Source organism: Bos indicus, chromosome 23 (assembly GCF_029378745.1).
Source record: "Bos indicus isolate NIAB-ARS_2022 breed Sahiwal x Tharparkar chromosome 23, NIAB-ARS_B.indTharparkar_mat_pri_1.0, whole genome shotgun sequence".
Taxonomy (NCBI): Eukaryota; Metazoa; Chordata; class Mammalia; order Artiodactyla; family Bovidae; genus Bos; species Bos indicus.
In genome coordinates this window covers 36,994,048-37,015,452 of record NC_091782.1, presented here as the reverse complement: position 1 = coordinate 37,015,452, position 21,405 = coordinate 36,994,048, and the positions used below count along the sequence as shown (strand labels likewise).

The window sequence follows — 21,405 nt, the reverse complement described above, 5'->3', positions numbered from 1 at the left end:
GTATGTTAACAGGTGATCTGTACTATGGGAAAAGAAATAATAAAGCAGAGGATGGGGTTTAGGGAATAAAGGTGAAGAAAGGGAGGTGATTTAGAGAAAAACAACTTAGAATAAACTGAGGGGAGCAAACATGCTTTCTTGCATTCAAGATTCAGGTTTTCCCCTGTCCAGGCAGGTCTCATGGTCTTCTACCCAACTTCAAAAATGTTTCCGTCTTTGAGACTCTATGCAAACTCATGCAAATATGCATGTTTTGAACATTCTGCCTCTCTTCAGTTGAACTGGTTTCATAAAAAATTGTTGGTAAACTCCCCCAAATTAAGTAACATTTTATGCAGCAAATTTTGATAATTTTCTGATTCCTGAGGAACTAATCTCCAAAGTATTTCCATTTTTCAACACACTGTCAGTGATGTAATTATATTATGTAAAAGTATTATATATGCGTTGGTATTCTAATATATTATGACATTTAAAAAATATACACAAAATATAAACTAAATGACACTGAGATACATAGAAATAGAAATGGAAATAGTAATATTTTCTTCCCCAGGGGATGAGGACACTCATTTTTATGGCCACTGGACTAATGGATTATGAATGTACACACATAATTTTAACAGTTATTTATCATGATAAAGTAATTTCTTTTACATATAGTTTCAATCAAAGTTCTCAGAATACCACAAGGGGCCAGGAATACAATTAAATATGAATAACTCTCTTCATATGCATATATAAAATTTTGTGAGCTCAATTAAGTAATCATCTTTAGTTCTTTTGTTAAGCCATCAATTCATCTACTGGTAAATTATCCAAACTCTACAATAGATATCTCATTTTCAGGGTTTAATCTCAAGTCATAATAAAAGCGGAGCAATGGCCTAGAAGAATGAATAAAATGTCATATGGACATCATCATATATATGCAATTGTAAAGAAAATTAATGAAAAAATACAGACTTACAGTTTGCTCAAACAGAAAGTGTACTTACTCAGAGCTGAATATACATATCACCTAGAAAAAATACATTCTCAGCTTCTGATGACTTCTAAAGAAAGGGACCCCACGAATTTCATCTCCTGCCTACTGAGGACTCCTTTCCACTTTCCTCCTCAACTTCCCTCCATGAAATCTCTTCCCTAGGTTATAAAACACACCTTGGGCTTCTGGTTCAGACAAGATGACATTGATCTCTTTGTGCCCACTCCTCTGTCTGTTCTTGAAAAAAGAAGAGACCACTAAAGGAGACCTTGTATAGTTGGCAAGAAGAAGGTGAACTAGATTAGGGCCTGAAGAATGGAAGAGCAACACAGCAGCACCTAAGAGAAGACAAGCCAGGCCCAGCATTCCTACCTCCAACCTAGCATCAGAAGGCAGCCTGAGTAGGGCTGTTCTTCCTAAGGAATAAATGTGAAGTAACACCAGGTGGTGCTTTAGTTGTTAAGCTGTGCCTGACTCTGTGTGACCCATGGAATAGAGGCCACCAGGTTCCTCTGTCCACGGAATTCTCCAGGCAAGAATACGGATTCCCATGTCCTCCTCCAGGGGATCTTCCCAACCCAGGCATTGAATCCAGGTCTTCACAAGGCAAGTGGATTCCTTACTGTCTGAGCCACCTGGAGAGCCCAAGAAACTCAATAATGGCATGGATATTTGGAAAATAAAAGGATAAAAGCATATGTTAATATTAGATAAAGTAGAGTTGAGAGCAAAGAAAATTTCAAAAGACAAAGGAATATAAGGACATTACATAAAGAATAAAGGGTTGAACCCCTGGGTGAGGGAGATCTCCTGGAGGAGGGCATGGCAACCCACCTTAACATTCTTCCCTGGAGAATCTCCATGGATAGAGGAGCCTGACGGGCTATATAGTCCATGGGGTCACAAAGAGTTGGACATGACTGAAGTCAGTTACCACGCATGTAAGAGAGTAAAACTTAAAAGTCCTCACCAAAAAGATCTTGAAAGGAGATATGTGAGGTGATATGAATAGATATGTTAATTAAATAAATGAGGGAATCCATTAGTAATGTATGCCTATTTAAATTGTCATGTATTCTTTAAATACTTGCCATTTTATCTGGAAAATATATTTTTAAAGTAATTAGCCTCCAATTAAAATAAATAAATTTAAATTTAATAAACAAAGAAACAAAAAAACTGATAAAAGAAAAATAGCATTATTTTCAATGCTTTTTATATAATTATTTCAGATATTACACTTGGTATGTAAAGGGTTTTTTTTTTTTAATTCCAGATAATAACCTGTGGGATTTATTGGATATTCAGAAAAGTAAGAGACCTTGGAAATTATCTAGGCAGTCCTCCCATATTAAGAATATATAAGTAAATCCAAGAATGATTATGTCACTTATCAAAACTTATGAAACTCGACGCAAAAGTAGCAATAGAAACCAGGTTACCTAGGTTTAAGTGAATCTTTACAGAATTACCCCGCATGGAAATATCTCCTATGCTCTGCAAAACTTGATTCTTGTCTCTTTCACAGAACTGATCATATTCCACCTTGTATTCATTGTCCAGTTAGCATAAGTTTTACCAAGCAAATTAAATTCCTTAAAGGCTCAATCCTGGCATGTCGGTTCTTCTCACTCTATATTCTCACATATGGCTAAAGCTCTTTATAAATGCCTTCTTCTCCCTGGAACACCCTCTCTCTCTTATATGATTACCTCCTCGACATCTTTCAGATCTCAGTAAAAACCAGTTCCTCCAAACAGCGTTTCCTGACTCTGACACAGCTCAGGTCTCCTTGTTATGTGGACATAGGACATTCTGTGCTTTTCCCTCTGGACACGTGTCCCAGTTGTGGTGCAACATTTAACTTTGAAATTCACCTCATTTCTGTTTTTCTGTTAAAATATAATTCCTAATTCATAAAGTCCACACGTGTGCTCTTCACTGCTGTCCATTCTTTGCATCCAGCAGGACTTTGTTATTGCTCAATGAAACACTTTTTTTGTATGCAGCATAAAATTTCAATGAATTTTTGATGCTGCTCTCACAGCATACAGTGAACTAGGGCTTTCACAAGAGCCCTAATCCGATTTATGTGGGCTCTGCCTTCATGTGGGTTCTGAACTCATGACCTAATTATTTTCAAATGGTCCCACCATCTAAAATCATCACTTTGGGGATTAGGGTTTCAACGTATGAATCTTGGGAGAACACAAGCATTAGTCCATGGCACCCAACCAGGAGACTGACTTGTCTAAGGTAATCCAAAGCCTCATCCATACTGAATGCTCTGTGGTGCTGATACGAAGCCAAGGACTAAGGAATTATAGATTTCTCCTAGTATATACCCAGGGGATTGCAGAATTTTGAAAGATACAGATAAAAAACTGCCCAGATAAAAATTGTTATATTTAGGGGAAAATTGTCTATTCTGGAAAAAATAGCATGCATTTTGTATACTGTATTTGAATATATAAAACTCAGTTACCTATCCACACAGCAAAACACATTACAGAAATACAAATAATCACATTTACCTTTGCATTAAAAAATAAAATACTTAAATAAATTAAAGCAAGATGTTGAAAGATCTATGTATGGAAACATTCAAGACACTCATGTAGGAAATGTTTAAAACAGACAAAACGAGCATATTTCATATTTATTGACTGGAAGAATTAATATTGTTAATACATCCATTCTACCCACGGTTATCTACATATTCTCTGTAGTCTCTTTCAACTTACCAAGGCATTTTTCCCAAAACAGAAAAAAAAATTCTACAACTTGTATAAAACTGTTGCTGTTGTTCAGTTGCCAGGTCATGTCTGACTCTTACTGACGCCATAGACTGCAGCGCGCCAGACATCCCTGTCCCTTACCATCTCCTAGAATTTGCCCAAGTCCATGCCCTTTGAATTGGTGATGCCATTCAACCAATTCTTATCCTCTGTCAGCCTCTTTTTCTTCTGCCTTCAATCTTTCCCAGCATTAGGGTCTTATCCAGTGAGTCAGCTATTCACATTAGGTGGCCAATGTATTGGAGCTTCAGCTTCAGCATCAGTCCTTCTGAAGAGTATATGGGGTTGATTTCCTTTAAGGTTGACTGGTTTTGAACTCCTTGGTGCCCCAGGGACTCTCAAGAGTCTTCTACACCAGCACAGTTTGAAAACATCAGTTCTTCAGCACTCTGTCTTCTTTATTGTCTGTCCAGCTCTTACATGTGTACATGACTAATGGAAAGAGCATAGCCTTGACTATACAGACCTCTGTCGGCTAAGTGATGTTTTTGCTTTTAACACACTGTCTAGGTTTGTCAGAGCTTTCTTGCCAAGAAGCAATTGTCTTCTAATTTCATGGCTGCAGTCACCATCCACAGTGATTTTAGAGTCCAGGAAGTGGAAGTCAGTCACTGCTTCCACCTTTTCCCTTTCTATTTGCCATGTAAGTGATGGGACCAGATGCCATGATCTTAGCTTTTTTGATATTGAGTTTTAAGCCAGCTTTTTCACTTTCCTCTTTCACCCTCATTGGAGGCTCTTTAGTGCCTCTTAGCTTTCTGCCATTAACATGGTATCATTCACATATCTGAGGTTGTTGATATTTCTCCCAGCAATCTCGATTCCAGCCTTTAGGACTCATCCAGTCCAGCATTTCGAATGACATGCTCTGCATATAAGTTAAATCAGCAGGGTGACAATATTCAGCCTTGACGGACTCCTTCACTCATTTTGAATCAGTTTATTTTTCTTTGTCTGCTTCTAACTGTTGCTTTTTGAACTGCATACAAGTTTCTCAGAAGACAGGTAAGGTTCGTCTGGTATTCCCATCTCATTAAGAATTTTCCACTGTGTTGTGATCCACACTGTTTGGTGAGATCAATGAAGCAGATGATTTTCTGGAATTCCCTTGCTTTCTCTATGTTCCAGCAAATGTTGCCAATTTGATCTCTGGTTCATCTCCCTTTTCTAAACCCAGCTTGAACATCTGGAAGTTCTAGGTTCACGTAATGCTGAAGCCTAGCCTGGAAGATTTTGAGCATAACCTTACTAGCACTGGAGATGAGTGCACCTGTTCAGTGGCTTGAACATTCTTAAAAATATCCTTCTTGGGAACTAGGATGAGGATTGACATTTTCCAGTCCTCTGGTCACTGCTGGCTCTTCCAAATTTTCTGAGATATTAAGTGGACCACTTTAATAGCACCATCTTTCAGGATTTTAAATAGCTTTGTTGGAATTCTATCACCTCCACTAGCTTTGTTGGCAGCAGTGCTTTTTAAGACCCACTGGAATTCACATTCCAGAATTTCTGGCTCTGAGTGAGAAACTACACCATTGTGATTATCTGGGTCATTAAGATATTTTTTTGTATAGTTCTTCTGTGTACTTTTCCCATCTTTTCTTGGTTTATTCTGCTGTATTAAATCACTACAGATGGTGACTGCAGCCATGAAATTAAAAGACGCTTACTCCTTGGAAGGAAAGTTATGACCAACCTAGATAGCATATTCAAAAGCAGAGACATTACTTTACCAACAAAGTTTCGTCCTGTCAATGCTACGCTTTTTCCTGTGATCATGTATGTATGTGAGAGTTGGACTGTGAAGAAGGCTGAGCACCAAAGAATTGATGCTTTTGAACTGTGGTGTTGGAGAAGACTCTTGAGAGTCCCTTGGAATGCAAGGAGATCCAACCAGTCCATTCTGAAGGAGATCAGCCCTGGGATTTCTTTGGAAGGAATGATGCTAAAGCTGAAACTCCAGTACTTTGGCCACCTCGTGCGAAGAGTTGACTCATTGGAAAAGACTCTGATGCTGAGAAAGATTGGGGGCAGGAGGAGAAGGGGACGACAGAGGATGAGATGGCTGGATGGCATCACTGACACGATGGATGTGAGTTTGAGTGAACTCCAGGAGTTGGTGATGGACAGGGAGGCCTGGTGTGCTGGGATTCATGGGGTTGCAAAGAGTCGTACAAGACTGAGTGACTAATCTGATCTGATCTGAAAGATAAAAGTGATCTTGAGAAAGAAGAACAAAGTTCGAGACTAGGGTTGCTGATTTCAAATTGTATTAGAAAGCTATAGTAATCAAAACAGAATGCTTTGCTTCTGACATGAAAATAGACACATAGATCAACAGAGCAGAATAGCGAAGCCAGAAAGAAATACACACGTATATTGTTGGTTAGCTTATGAAAAAGGAGCTAAGACTATCCAGTGGGGAAAGGACAAGCTTGTCAAAAATGGCACTGGGGAAACTGGATAGTCCAGTGAAAAAATGGAACTGTACCCCTGTCTTTACTGTGCATAAAAATGGATTAAAAATTAGAACATAAGACTTTAAGCGATTAAACTCTTAGAAGAAGACACTGAGGTAATCTTCTTGCCATCCGTGTTTGCAACAAGGTTTTGGGTTTCACACCAAAAACAAAGGCAACAACTGCCAAAACAAACAAGTGGATCCACATCAGACTCCAAAGAAAGGAACATCAAGAAAATCAAATGGCAATTTACAGATTGTCAGAAGATATTCCAAATCATATATTTGATAAGGGCTTAATATCCCAAAATACATGAGACATACAACTCAAGGGCAAAAAACCACAAATAATTCAAAATTTTAATGGAGCATATGAAAATTAAGACTTTCAATAAATTTGAAGATTAGACTATAGATGAGAGACACAGCAAGGTTTTCGTTCTAGAACAACAAAAGCCTGTGCCTTCCTGGCATTACTTTCTTCATCTCCACTCACTTATTTGACAATTTCAATTCAATGCATACATTCTTCAGTCAATAGCAATCACCCCACAGTGAGCTATAATATGTACTATGAACAGTCGCACTGGGGAAAAAATATCATAAATTTGAATCCTTACTAATGAAGCATATCAAAAGGAAGGTAATTTCCAGTTTACCACTACATTGTTTTCTATATTTCATTTCAAAATTGAGCCACCTAGTAAGGAAAATGAGTTAAGAGACCTCAATAATATATAGATAGAAAATCAGTTTTAAATGGGAGCATTAATTGACTATAATTTTGTGGCTATTTATTACTACTGTTGTAACTGTAATCCTTTTGGATCTCTACTGCATCCATTAATACTTTATGATAAATATTAATACCAACACAGGGACACATACTACTAAAGTTATAGTGAATAGAGAAAGACAGAATATATTAGGCAAGAAGTGAAAGTATGGGAAGTCAGCAATGGTAGTAAAGTAAAGGGCAGTATTGCCTTGAGAGGAAGGAAGGTTATCAAAGTTTCTTGAAACAGCAAGAATGAGCCAGCTGTGAGGAATTAGCTTAATTTGTAAACCAGAAACTCTACCAGAAGAAATTTAAGTTCATAAAAACATTATGATGCTAAAACCCAAAATTTAGACAGAGAATAGTGTGGGGTCGGGTATATAGACATTCCAAGTTCTCCATTGATTAGTGCATCAGGCACTCAAGGACCACCCTCACTGAAGTCTTTCTCTATTGCTCAACCTGCAGGTACCAGCATGGAGAAAGAGACAGCTCTAATCCACAGGCAGTTGAACCCTACTTTTATGGCCTCATGGCTTTCCTTAAAGCATTCCACGCAGCACATTTCCTCCACCCCATCCCATCTGGCTGACTCCCCACGGTCAACAGGAGTCCTCACCCTGGGATCATTCCTCAATCCCCATGGCTCCAGCTCCCAACTTCCATGGACACCAGTGGACTTACAACCCTGTCCGAGGTATGAAAGGCTGCAGCATGGCTTGTCTATGTGGTTCTCAATCCATTCAGACTGTCACAGAGTAGTGAGTTCACTCCCCAACTGCTTCAAATGCCTCCCCCGTTCCAGTGGACGGCCATGGACACGGGGATCTATCCCCTGTGCTTCAGCTCCCTCTCCCCCAGGTTCAGGCTGGTCCCACTTGCTCTCCTCCTTCTTTCCCCTTCCTCCTTGTCCCTTCTTTCCTTTGTCCTACCAAGTTCTGTGTAGATCCGGATGTGCCTTCTCAGTAGTCAGGGAGTCCTGCCAGGATTCACCTGGTCTTCTGTGAGAACTGCTGCGTCTTTAGACATTCTTGATGCATCAGTGGAGAGAGGTATACCCCACTTCCACCTACCCCTCCGTCATCTTGTCCACCCCATTTGTGCATGGATTAGAAACGAGTTTCCCTTTCTATTAAGTAACATTGCCATCACCACACATATTTAACTTTTGCTTTTTGAGGAGAACACAGGTAAGTTCCACTCTTCAGTTCAGTCAGTCATTCAGTGATGTCTCACTCTGTGTGACCCCAGAGACTGCAGCACGCCACGCTTCCCTGTACATCCCCGACTCCCAGAGCTTGTTCAATCTCATGATTAGATCATGAAGCTCAAACTTAGATCCTCACCTTAATAATTTTTTATACATGAAAATATGTAACCTTTAAAAATCCCTCCAAATTTCCCTACCCTCCAGTCTTTGGCAATCATTTTTCTACTCTGAGTTCGTTTTTTTTTTTTTTTTGGAAATTCCTTATAGTTGAGATCCTGTGGTATTTGTCTTTCTCTGACTTAGTTTACTTAGTGTAATGCCCTCCAGTTTCATCCATGTTGCCACAAAGGGAATGATTTCTTTCTAATTCTAATGGCTAAATAATATTTACCTATATATGTCACATCAGATAGTTTTAATCCATTCACCTGTTGAAAGATTGTTGTTTCTATACCAAGGCTACTGTGAATAATGCTGCAATGAACATGGGAATACAGATCTCTCTTTGAGACAATGACTTCATTTGCTTTTTTTTTTTTTAATTTAATTTTATTTTTAAACTTTACATAATTGTATTAGTCTTGCCAAATATCAAAATGAATCCACCACAGGTATACATGTGTTCCCCATCCTGAACCCTCCTCCCTCCTCCCTCCCCATACCATCCCTCTGTGTCGTCCCAGTGCACCAGCCCCAAGCATCCAGTATCGTGTATCGAACCTGGACTGGCAACTCGTTTCTTACATATTTTACATGTTTACTATATATCCAGAAGTGGGATAATGGATCACAGAAATGTTCTCTTTTAAATTTCTTGAATAACCTCCACAGTATGTGTTCATGGGAGTTGCACCGGTATACATCCCTACCAACAGTGCATAAGCACTCCTTTTTCTCCTCAGCCTCAATAACATTTATCATTTCTTAAATTTTTGGTACTAGCCTTTCAAACAGGTATGAGGAGATATCCCTTGGGCTTTTGATCTGCATTTCTTTTGATTACTAGTAATACTGAGCATCTTGTCATATACCTCTTGATCATCTATATGTCTTATTTGTGGGAAAATGTCTATTCTTTAAAGATGGAGCATACATTATGTTTACTATATTCCAATATACGAAACTCAGTTGTCTACCTATATATCAACAACAAGCTATCAGAAAGTGGAATAAGCAAACAATCCCATTTGCTGTTGCATCAACAAAAGATAAAACACTTAGAAATATACAAGCAAGGTGTTGAAAGTTTTTATGCAAAACCTTTAAGACATTGATAAGAGAAATTTAAAAAGAGTTAAAAATACGTAAAGTTAGGTTGTCTATAATGTGTTTCTTGAGGTAGGATTTGTATTACTATGCACTTTCCTCTTAGAACTGCTTTTGTTGCATCCTCTAGGTTTTTGATCATCTTGTTTTCATTGTTCTTTGTTTCTAGGAATGTGTTGATTCCCCTTATTTCTTCAGTAAACTGCTCATTATTTAGAAATGTGTTGTTTAATCACCATGTGTTTGTGTTCTTTAAAGTGTTTTTTCCCTATAATTGATATCTCGTATCATAGTGCTCTTGCCTTGAAAATCCCATGGATGTAGGACCTGGTAGGCTAGAGTCCATGGTGTCGCAAAGAGTCAGACACAACTGAGTGACTTCACTTTCATTTTGCACTTTCATGCATTGGAGAAGGAAATGGCAACCCACTCCAGTGTTCTTGCCTGGAGAATCCCAGGGACAGGGGAGCCTGGTGGGCTGCAGCCTATGGGCTCGCACAGAGTCAGACACAACTGAAGCTACTTAGAAGCAGTAGCAATAGCAGTATCATAGTGTTGTGGTCAGAAAAATTCTTGATACAATTCAATTTACTTAAATTTATTGAAGTTTGATTTAGGACCCAAATGAGGAGAATGTTCCATGTGCACTTGAGAAGAAAGTGTATTCTTCTGATTTGGATGGAATGTGTTGAAGATATTACTTAGGTCTGTTTGCTCTAATATATCTTTTAGGCTTATGTTTCCTTATTAACTTTCTGTTCTGATAATCTGTCCACTGGTACAGGTGCGGTGTTATCATGCCTACTATTATTGTGTTACGGTCAATTTCTCCTTTTTTGTCAGTTAGTGTTTACCTTATGTATTGAGGTGCTCTTATGTAGGGTACATAAAAAGTTAAAATTGTTATGTCTTTTTCTTCGACTGATCCCTTGATCATTTGGTAGTGTCCTTCTTAATCTCTTATAATAGTTTTGATTTTAAGGTTTAGTTTTTGTGATATGAGAATTGCCAATCTGGCTTTCTTTTGATTTCCATTTGCATGGAATATCTTTTTCCATCCACTCACTTTCAGTCTGTATGTGTTTCTAGGACTGAAGTGGTTTTCTTGTAGACAGCATATATATGGGTCTTGTTTTTGTATCCATTCAGCCAGTCTGTGTCTTTTGGTAAGAATGGAAGAAGATAATAGCAAATAAAGCAACTGATAGAAGATTGCTTTCCAAAATACAAGCAGCTCAAACAACTCAGTCATCAAAAGCAAAGGCAAGAACTGCAAAAATAAACTAGTGAGACCACATCAAACTCAAAACCTTCTGCATAGTAAAAGAAGCCATCAGTAAAATGAAATGACAACCTATGGAATGAAAAAAAAAATATTTGCAAACTACATATTTGATAAGGGCTTTGTATCCAAGTATATATAAGAGACTTATGCAACTCAGTATGAAAAGAAATCAAACAACCCAAATTATTAAATGAGCAAAGGAAGAGTAAGTGTTTTGAAAACTCTGAAGAGTAGACTGTAGATGACAGACCCTGTAAGTTTTTCCTTCCAGAACAAAATCCTGTGACTTCCTGGCATTGCTTTCTTCATCTCCAATCACCTGTTTGGTGATGCAGTTCACAGTATACATCCTTTACCTAATAGCAATCACTGAACACTGAGCATATATATGTGAATATATATTCACATATATAGTGAATAGCCTTATTAACTATAACAAACTAATAATTACATACTTAATCTTGAGGCATCTAAAATCTAAGGTGATTTTCAGAATTTTCCACCCCACTGTTTTCTACATTCTATTTCAAAATTGAAACACCTAGTATGGAAAAATGAGTAGGGGACCTCAGTAATACAGGCATAGAAAGTCATTTAAAACTGGGAGCATTACTGGATTACATTTTTGGGGACTGTATTATTACTAATACTATTGCAATTTTACTGCCTTTAATTCTCTGCTATACTAGTGGATATTGATTTAAAATAGTAATAAGAACATACAGCACATAGTACTCAGGGTACAGTAGATTGAGAAAGACAAAGCTTATGAGGCATGAAGGGAAATCATAGAGAATTAGTAGTGGTATCAAATCGAGGTAAAAAAAAAAAAATCGAGGTATAGTATTGCTTAGAAAGAAAGCAGAGTTCTCTAATTGTTCGGAGACAACACAGACAAGCCAGATGTAAGCCAACCAGCTTAAACTGTGTACCAGAAACCGCACCAGAAGGAAAATGAAGTTCATAAAAATATGCTGATGCTAAACGTCAAAATCCAGACAGTAAGAGAATAGGGTAGGGTTTATGTAGATGCTGAAAACTACTCAGAGAGGTAGACATGGAAGCAAATACACTAATGAGCATCAGAAAGATCAAAGCACAAAAGAGTCTGAAAATAAATCGTAAAGGGACTTGGTAGTGTGATCAAAAGAATAAGAGAATCAAATTGGAAAACCAAAATATAAAGACTTGTGCACGTGATAGACCCAGAGAATGCTCAGCAGAGAAAATTTCGGCCTTAGTGACCAGCAAACAGAAGCCTCCAGCATCAGGAACCAAAAGCCTAGGCAGGACTCACAACTGTGCATTTCTGTAAACAGCCTCAGTTTCAAAGTTTGGGCACTACACCACCTAAAAGCGAGCGCAGACAAGGATTATAGCTTGCTATGACACTGAATCACAGACAACAGTATTTGTTTGTTTACTTTTCTCATTCAACTATAAAGTTAATGAATCACTAACCAATGATAATTGACATCATCAGTTTATAGTCAGATCCTCTTTAGTCATACAATGGATATCTGAACCTGTTATATGATTCCCAATTATAGTTTTTATAATTGAATTTCTTGACGTTTAATTGAAGGGGAATTGCTTTACAATACTGTACTGGTTTCGGCCAAACATCAGCATGAATCAGCCATAGGTACACCTATGTCCCCTGCTCTTGAACCTCCTTGCCACCATCCTTCCCGTCCCACCCCTTGAAGCTGTTACAGAAAAATATGGAAGGCTTCACAAATTTGTGTGTCATCCTTGGGCAGGGGTCATGCTAATCTTCTCAGTATTATTCCAATTTTTTAATATATGTGCTACCAAAGCAAATACACGAGTAACAATTGTGGGAATGTCATGGAAACATGTACAATATCATACAGGAAAAGAATCGCCAGTCCTGGCTCAATACTGGATCCCTGGGGCTGGTGCACTGGGATGACCTGGAGGGATGGTACAGGGAGGGAGGTGGGAGAGGGGTTCAGGATGGGGAACACGTGTTCGCCTGTATCGGATTCATGTTGATGTGTAGCAGAACCAACACAATATTGTACAGTAATTAGCCTCCAATTAAAATAAATAAATTTAAATTAAAAAAATAAAAGAATAAGTATTTGAGATAAAATATTTAAAAACACAATTTAACAGAAAAAAAATCATATAGTTAGTCATCTACCAACAGATGATCAATTACATTAGGAATTAGGGTATTCTGCTATATTTACCACCTCTTATAAAATCGAATTTTATAAGGTCCAAAGTTTCATGAAGGAATTTAGCATATATTTATGCATAGCACATGTATACATGCACAGAAATATATGCACACAAGTACATTTCTGTTATATAAGCTGTTAGCTTCGTTGCCTGTCACAATAAGCTCTTTAGTCGATGAGAGAGATAGTCCCAAATTTCTCCAACTTATATGTCTCCTTTTTGAGGACCACTTCTTTTATTTTCATCACCTAATTTTAAACAACCATTTTATTCTTAGATACCATGCCCATTTAAACTAAGAGCAGAGAAAACCTAGTAAATGCTGATATCTTATCCTTAATTAAATTATCACTCTTCTGGTTAGTTGGAAAAAGAATCATGTTCATATCTCATTCAGGAGGATAAAATCTCTATTTTATCAGTTCTCTTGTCCAAACTCAATTCTTGCTCACTTCAGTCTTAAATTCTGCTTACTTATAAAGGTCAGACAGGAAAAGTAATATTAAAATCATGCTTGCAAGAGTCTATGATTTATGCTTATGTTGGCCAAAGGTAGGGCCAGGAATAATTTCTGAAATATTATAATACATCATGGAAGCATGAAGGTCTATTTCTACTGTCAAAGAGGAGATGTTTGGAGATGGTTCAAAAACTAAGCCCCATGGGTTTTCAAGATGTACACCCAACCAGATGTGTAAATTTGTCCCTAAAAAGTCAAAGTCAGGAAGAGGAAGGCCTTGTTTGCAGAGCTGATGACATTGTCTTGGGTGCTGACCAGGCAATATTCTTGTGTTACCATTTGGAGATTTATTTGCTATTTTCTCGAAGAAACAAATGTAATGAGAAGAATAAACATGGATAAGAGTAGAAGAGTTGCCAAGGTGCCTAGAAGAAAGGCTAGCCAGGAGAACCAGGCCCCCACACTGATAACTGTCAAAGACTTTAACAATGAGTGTTTTATAGACAGAGCAGAACAAATGGATAAAACCAATGTTCTAGGGTCACTGCTGTTTTGCAGTCAAAGACAAAATATTTTTCTCTTTAAGCAGAGTCATCACAGCTCCTGATGTGGTCCTGGTTACACACATGCAGACCGAGGGCCACAGGCATGTGTGATGTGACATCAGGAAGTGAACCGATGACTGTATAGGTTCCCAGTGACCTGCATCTGCTAATAATGGGACCTGGGGAAAATTACTTGCCCTCTTTAAGTCAATGCATCTTCATTTACATAACTTGATGATCATAGTGAAGATTAAGGTTATCTCACAGGGTTCCTGTGAAACACAAATTTTAAGATGTTTTAAAGCTTTTGTGAAAGTATCAGAGGCATGCATGGGGTTACTAAGGTGAGTGAGCAGATCCAAGGTACAGTATCTTTTTCTCTTAGTATTCTCTCTGTACTCAATAGTGGTGATCAGTCAGTCACGTGCTTACTCTTACCCCAGCGTGATGGTAAACCACACAGATCGACTGGACTTTTCTTGTCATTTCAGTGTCTAAAATTCAAGCATTAGTCAATGTAGAGTAAAAAAATCGCAAACTCTTGGAGGGCCTCGCTACACAGAATCTGCAGAGTACCAACATTAAACTATCTTAAAAGAATGGCCTAAACACTCTGGCTCGGAAATTTTTTTTTTTTTTTTTTTGCTCAGAATTAAGTTCTAAATGTTTGCAGAGCAGAGAAGTACTTCTGGGAGCAATTCAAAAATACATGGAGTAACCTACTTCTCCAACTGTCTATCTGTGCAAATATCATCATCCATCTAAATTTACACTGAAGGTGCTCCTTCTTCCCCACCCCAGCTTCTACAGTAAGAACTCCTGATCAGAGCAACAGGGAAAGAAAAGGCTTCCCTCCACAGGATGGGTTTGATAACTTCAGGTGACTAGATCATCTCAGAATGGCTCATGTTTTTATTTAAACAGGGTCCTGCCTGCTGCTGCTGCTGGTCGTGTCTAATCTGCTCCTGTGCCAAGGCAACTCATGCCCATCCTGCGGTCCTAACGTGTTTGTCTCCTTACGGAAATCCCTTACAGACTTGTATATTGATGCCGCCTGGCTCTCCCATGAATTCCATAACCTTTCCGCAATAATGTTCAGTGAGTTTGTAAGTACTACGGTGGTGGTGGTTTAGTTGCTAAATCGTGTCTGACTCTTGCAACCCCATGGACTGTAGACCACCAGGCTCCCAGAAGGAAACCTCCCCTAACCAACAGGGCTATACTATCCTTTAAACAAGAAGGCTGCAATAACACCCTCTCTAGGTCAAAGAAGCCATCAGTTCATAAGATGTTGAAATAGAAGAAAGGATCAGTTTTGTTTAATCTCAAAGATTCCTAAGATGTGCAATAATTTTTTCAATTTCCTTTCATTCGTTTTCTTTTTTAAATTTCCAAAATAAAAGATTTGGTATTTATCAGCTAGGAATGCCATAAAATAATACAATACACTCAGTGGAATAAACAACAGAAATTTCTTTCCTCACAGTTCTGGGGGATAGAAATCCCAGATCAGGGTGCCAGCAAGGTGAGGTTCTGGTAAGAACTCTTTTTTCCCAGGCTGGCTTCTCTGTGACTCCTCCCAAAAGCGTGGGGCGGGGGGAAGAGAGATAGAGGAAAAGACACAGAGACACAGAGTGAATTCTCTGGTGTTTCGCTTCATGAAGACGCTAAACCTATTGGATCAGTGTTCCACCTTAAGAGCTCATTTGACCTTAATGGGCTTCGCTGGTGGCTCAGATGATAAAGAATCTGTCTGCAATGTGAGAGACTTGGGTTCTATCCCTGAGTCTGGAAGATTCCCTGGAGACTGGAACGGCAAGCACTCCAGTATTCTTGCCTGAGAAATCCCATGGACAGAGGAATCTGGTGGGCTATAGACCATGGGATCCCCAAAAGTCAGAACCCTTCTCAAAACACAGCACTTTGGCAGTTAGGGCTCTAATGCATGAAGAACACAGATTCAGCCCACAATACTACCTGACACAAAGCACTTTCAGGTGGGACTGGGGGAAAGGAAGCGTGTTGATTTTCTGGTCCTTCAGTGTCTCTCTGGGCTTTCTTCTCCAGGCTCAGAGTAAATAGCCAATAAATGAGAACTGCTCTGCAGTGAACTGGGTGGATGGAACATGTTAAACAAAGCTGAATCCCAGTCACAGAAATGAATACTTTGTAGTTTTTTTAATGCTACAAATTATTGTTCTAAGATTTGCAGTGAAGAGGTTTCCAGCTACAATAGAAGGGGAGTTTACAATTGGAAACAATTATTCTCTTTCTGAAGAAGGTACTTGAAAGTTGTGTGTTAATTCTTTTAGGTCAATCAAGGAGCACACAGTAGAGCAGACAGCTAATAAAGGCGGTGCTAAGGTTTTCTATTAAATTCACCTAGTTCTTTTTACTCACTAGGTTTTCTTTCATTCTCCATTTTGACTGTCCATTTTTTTCCCAACTCTTCCAAGTAAACAAAAGATTAAATGGTTAAATATAGGTGCATGCATGCATTCTAAATCACTTCAGTTGTGTCCAACTCTTGGCAATCCTACTGACTATAGCCGAACAGGCTCCTCTGTTCATAGGATTGGCCAGGCAAGAATACTGCAGTATGCCGATGTACACTCTTGCAAGGGATCAAACCTGAGTCTTGTTATATGTCCTGCATTGGCAGGAATATTCTTTACTACTACCAATCCCTGGGAAGTACCAAATATTGGTACATATGTACTATATTTGGTTCAAATAGTTTAAAAAAAAAGATAATAAAAAAGAGAAGGGAAAAGGTTAAACTTAGAAGAGTTATATGTAAAATCATTTTTGTAGAGACAATGTATAGAAAAGTAGGAAAAGAATGACTTTCAAATTTTGCGATGCCTGCCCCCGTTAAAAAAATACATGTCTATCAAACATGTTAGTGTTCTGGTAATGGGTTCATCTACTGAATGCCCAACAACCCTAACCAATTGCCTGATCACTTTCAGAAAGAAAAATATGCCCAGGGCAAACAGTACCATATCAATGCCACCAACAGCTGCCACACCAATTCCTTCCATGCTCCCGAAGAAAGAGATAAAGCCCACCAGATGAATGTGAGTCTTTCCCCTGGGTTTTTCACTGGGTCAAACGAGACAGTATGTAGGTTACCAGACTTCAGATTATTAGAGGTTATGGTAACTGTACATGCAGGAAAAGGTGGAGGAACCGTAAGCAATTGAAGAGAAACTATATTATGTAGCTGATGAAGCATGAGTGAAATCAAGGGATGACTAAATATCTGTAGTAGCAAGATAAATAACAGATCTATAAATTGTCCATGTAGACAACTTTAGTTCAACCCATGCATTAGACACAGGATTGCAGCTATTATTCTGTATGAAAACAGGAAATGAATGGGAACTTCCATGTGTAAAATATGATTCAATATTTAAATATAAATTCATGAATATGTAAGAAACACACCCCAGTTTTGAGTACTCCCTGTTAGCAGTGACTCCTACTTGGGAATCCTATAGTGCACCACCTGAGCCCTCGCATCTGCCTTTCAAGGCTCTCCTGATTCTGCTTCTACTTCTCTGACACCTCCTTCATTCGTCATTCTCAATGACTCCTCTGTCACCATTTATTCTGAATTTGTAAGTCTCTCCCACAATGGCCTAAAAAACATTGCTTTGCTTCTCATGGCCACAACAATTGCCTCTGTTCAAAGGACAACATAGTTTACATATCAAGCCTCAATCATTTATCGCAACTCCAAATTTTCACTGTTATAATCTCTCCTTTCTGATTTCCTGCATTATCCTTCTTCTTAACATTATTTAAAGTATTTCCACATGCATCCCCCCATAAAATTCTATCTTCTCTCTCTACAACCTTCTTAATGATACCAGCATTCTTTTTCCCTGTTAAGCTCATTGATAATGAGGGTGAACAAGTAAAGGAAAAAGGACAAAGAGGAAGAGGAGGGATTTTCAATAAGCTTAAATTTAAAGTTTATTGAGAGTTACTACATGGCGTTACATTTTACTCAGCATTTTATGTGCATTTTTATATTTAATCCTATTCAGTTCTCTGTTCTTTACCAGTAAAACAGTTCATGGCTGTAAAGAAATCAAGCATATTAACTAGAGATCTTCAGCCCCTGGGATTTTCAGGCTCAGTTCTGCTAGAAGTAGTGAACTAGCAGGGAACCCTCCATTGTGAATCCCCCTGATGCTATAACTAAAAACAACGCTGTGCCATTTTCTGCCCAGACACATGTCAACAAAACAGACTCTTCTGATATCAGCAGGGTGCTGGTGTGGGATCAGCTGAGGAGAGAAGCCTGTTTAGGAATGTCATGTCTTCTTCCTTGTCTCTTTGTTGTAATATCATAAAGCAATTACCGATCTAAAATCAATACGAAGGACTCATCGGATTCATTAATATGAATGAATCACTGGGTGACAATGATGTGGGCATAGGTGGAATCCCTCTTTCCTGGGTCAGGCACTGCAGCACAAACTGACTTGCGTAACTACTTAGATTCTCTCACACGAATATAGAAACACAAAAGAACTCACTGAGTGGTGGTAGAATTTCAGAGGAAAAAAGAAAATTCTTTATGTTATAAATTAGAACACATCAGAGGAATCAGTTCCTAAAATAACCTAGATGTTTAAAAATTCAGCCAAGTGTGAACTAATAGCTTACATTTTATCCTTTTGCAAATTTTACTACCTTCAAAAATCTCTGCATGCACATAGGAATAACCAAAAGTTTTTTAGGTCAGCTGCTCTGAGCAAAGATCACATTACCAAAACCACTGAATTATGATTATTTTTATGAGACTGTTTCTTCTGGTTGCTTAGAATGAAGACCTTAGTAAGTGGACACTCGTGTTACTGTACTCCTGGAATAATCCTCTGTATCATCTAGTCCCGAGGCTTCGGAATATGAAAAATCTGTCAGAGGCTGTCGTATCAAGTGCCATGGAGATTGAGAACATGTCAGACAAACTTCAGGCATTCATAGAGAGTCAATTCAGGAAGGTGAGCATCCTGCAGAGGGCTTTCTTGCTTTGTTCATGAATGAAAGAGGTGACCACTGTAATGCATAAGGAGTTTGCAATTATCTCATTTTGTAAGAAAAAGATTCATGACTTCTATATGCTAGACGGCTACTACATAAACCAGGAGCCTAGACATTCATAGTGATAGATTCTACTGTAAAGGAATCAGAATTTCACTGCAATTTTTGACATGTGCAGCCTTCCCTGCATTGCACATATTCCACCAACAGCTTGCCTCTTCCTGGGCACTGGTGGTTGTAATGTTTTTAAGAATAATAGTAATAGAGAACAGAATTTCCAAGATCAGAATTTTTCTAAAGTATCCCAGGACATCTGCTATTGAAGTTCCACTTGTCTGCTTTCTCTGTTCTCCTCAAATCAAAAGATGAGAGTGGAAAGGAAGAAAAGAGAAAGTTAAAACTAAACTTGAGTTCCATATCTAGTTTTTAGATTTCTAATAGTTTTCTCATAGGCTGGCTCCAAAATCCATATCTAGAGAGTTTTATATTCATATGTCTTCCCCAAATCTTTATTTGAAATGAGAAGAAAAAAAGATAAGTAAATAATAAAATGCATAAGAAGTCATTATCATTTGGGTATTCAGGTTATTGTTTCAGTCTTGAAGACGATACATGAGGCTCGCAGTAGCTGGTCAGGACTCCCATCCCTGACGTCCAGCGATGAAGATAGGCGTCTTTCTGAATTTTATAACCTGTTCCACTGCCTGCACAGGGATTCAGGGAAAGTTGACACGTACATCAAGATCCTGACGTGCCGAATCCGCAAAAAGTGCTAAATCCACATCCATCCCATCCAGCTCTGAGATGGTCATAATCATCTATCCCATAGCGGGCTACTTGAAATTACAGCTTTTTAATGCATGCTCTGTAATGGATCTTCTCTTAAAAAATAAACACAGATGGTTTAGAAATGTCAAAATCTAAGAGGGCAATTTGTTGACATTTCTTATCTTTATTTAAGAGTAAATCAAAAGAAATTCCACAACTACAATTAAGAGAATGAAGCGCCTATTAAAATAAGTCACAAATAGCAGAAGCTGGCATTACAAAAAAGACCATTAGATTCCGTAAGAATCACAGCCAATTATTCTGGGTCAAGTTATTAGAATCAAAGAATTAGACAATTGTTCATGGTTCTGGTCATGCTACCAAGAAGGCAGAATTCTCAGGATTCTTCATGAAAGCCAGCCACAACTTTCAGCCAACTATCACAGTGTTACACCAGACAAGATAAGTGCTTTGCACCTTTGTGTAAATAGCATGAGGTTTCCTGAACTGTGTAAAGATTGGTAGGATGCTGTCTTATTCCTTCTGGGATGTTATAACAAAATATCACAGGCTTAAAAACAATGGAAATGGATTTCCACAGCAGCATCATGCAGGGTCCTTTCTGGTCACAAAATTCCTACTGTATCCTCACACGGGGGAGAGCTTGGGAGCATTGTGTGTCTCTTGTATATAAAAGCACTCATTTCATTGAAGAGGGTCCATCCTTACAACTCCATCACCTCACAAAGACTGCACCTAGGGTTACCATAACCATGGGAATCAGGATTTCATCATATGAAATTTCTGGGGGACACAAAGCTTGAGACCATAGCGGATACATAGGTGAACTGGCTCATCCTCCTGCAGTGGCTGTCATCACCCACACTCCACTGATCCTCATTTCCTGCTCACCTTGCAGCCATTCCATACATTCTATTACTCTGGGTTTCACAAGTCCAGGTCAGTCAAGTGTCAGCTCCATCTCATATTCAGCCTATTCAATGTCTCCCTCTCCCCTGCTGAGGCCCAGGGATCCTACAAGGAAGTGCAGATGTGTACATTTCTGCAAGGTACTTTCTCTATCCCACTCTGGATCTTCATTCCTTGGGCCATGTTGGAACAGGGTAGATGGTAATGAGATGGAAAATTTGACATCACTGACTTCCTTTGAGCCCTTGTAGCCTTCTCTTGGTCCAGACGGACTGATCTGAAATTCCCCCTGACTAACAAGTGTTTCTCTTGAGGGGTATTCTGGTGATTTTCCAGGACATTCACAAGTTGGGGATCCCCAAATTCATAGTTTCCTTTTTAATCAGGGGAAATGTTCTGCAACCACAGCTCTGCAAATGCAGTATTCTCCACAGCCTCTCTGTTTCCCTCACTCTGCAAGCACCATCTGGAAAAAATTAAGCAGCCCAAGTCAGCTGCCTATTAACTGATCCACAGGTACCCCATGTATAATAAACACTCTGATCAATTGAATGGCAGAAATACTGGTGTGCATCTGGTCCCCACCTGAGGCCTCTGGACAGTTGTCCAACTGGTCACGTAGACACTGAGTGGATCAGAAAGCTGGA

At 38.7% G+C, this 21,405-nt stretch overlaps 1 protein-coding gene and 1 non-coding gene across 2 annotated transcripts; one reads left to right on the top strand and one right to left on the bottom strand.

Moving 5' to 3' along the window:
* Positions 1–7,667: 7,667 nt before the first annotated feature.
* Positions 7,668–19,836, top strand: LOC139178905 (chorionic somatomammotropin hormone 2-like). The gene is made up of 5 exons (XM_070777716.1): positions 7,668–7,722; positions 14,927–15,108; positions 16,975–17,082; positions 18,841–19,020; positions 19,645–19,836. The coding sequence occupies exons 1-5, from the start codon at positions 7,668–7,670 to the stop codon at positions 19,834–19,836; spliced, it is 717 nt and encodes a 238-aa protein (XP_070633817.1).
* On the bottom strand, positions 12,505–12,611 carry LOC139179191 (U6 spliceosomal RNA). Its single transcript, XR_011563614.1, has one exon. It is a non-coding gene; the product is annotated as a U6 spliceosomal RNA (small nuclear RNA).
* Positions 19,837–21,405: the final 1,569 nt, after the last annotated feature.

Bases quoted from the DNA above. Each gene is read 5' to 3' on its own strand.
- LOC139178905 (XM_070777716.1), top strand. From the start codon at position 7,668: ATGGCTCCAGCTCCCAACTTCCATGGACACCAGTGGACTTACAACCCT. The intron at 7,723-14,926 runs GTATGAAAGGCT...TTATTTAAACAG, and splicing joins GACTTACAACCCTGTCCGAG to GGTCCTGCCTGCTGCTGCTG. The intron at 17,083-18,840 runs GTGAGTCTTTCC...CTGGTTGCTTAG, and splicing joins ATAAAGCCCACCAGATGAAT to AATGAAGACCTTAGTAAGTG.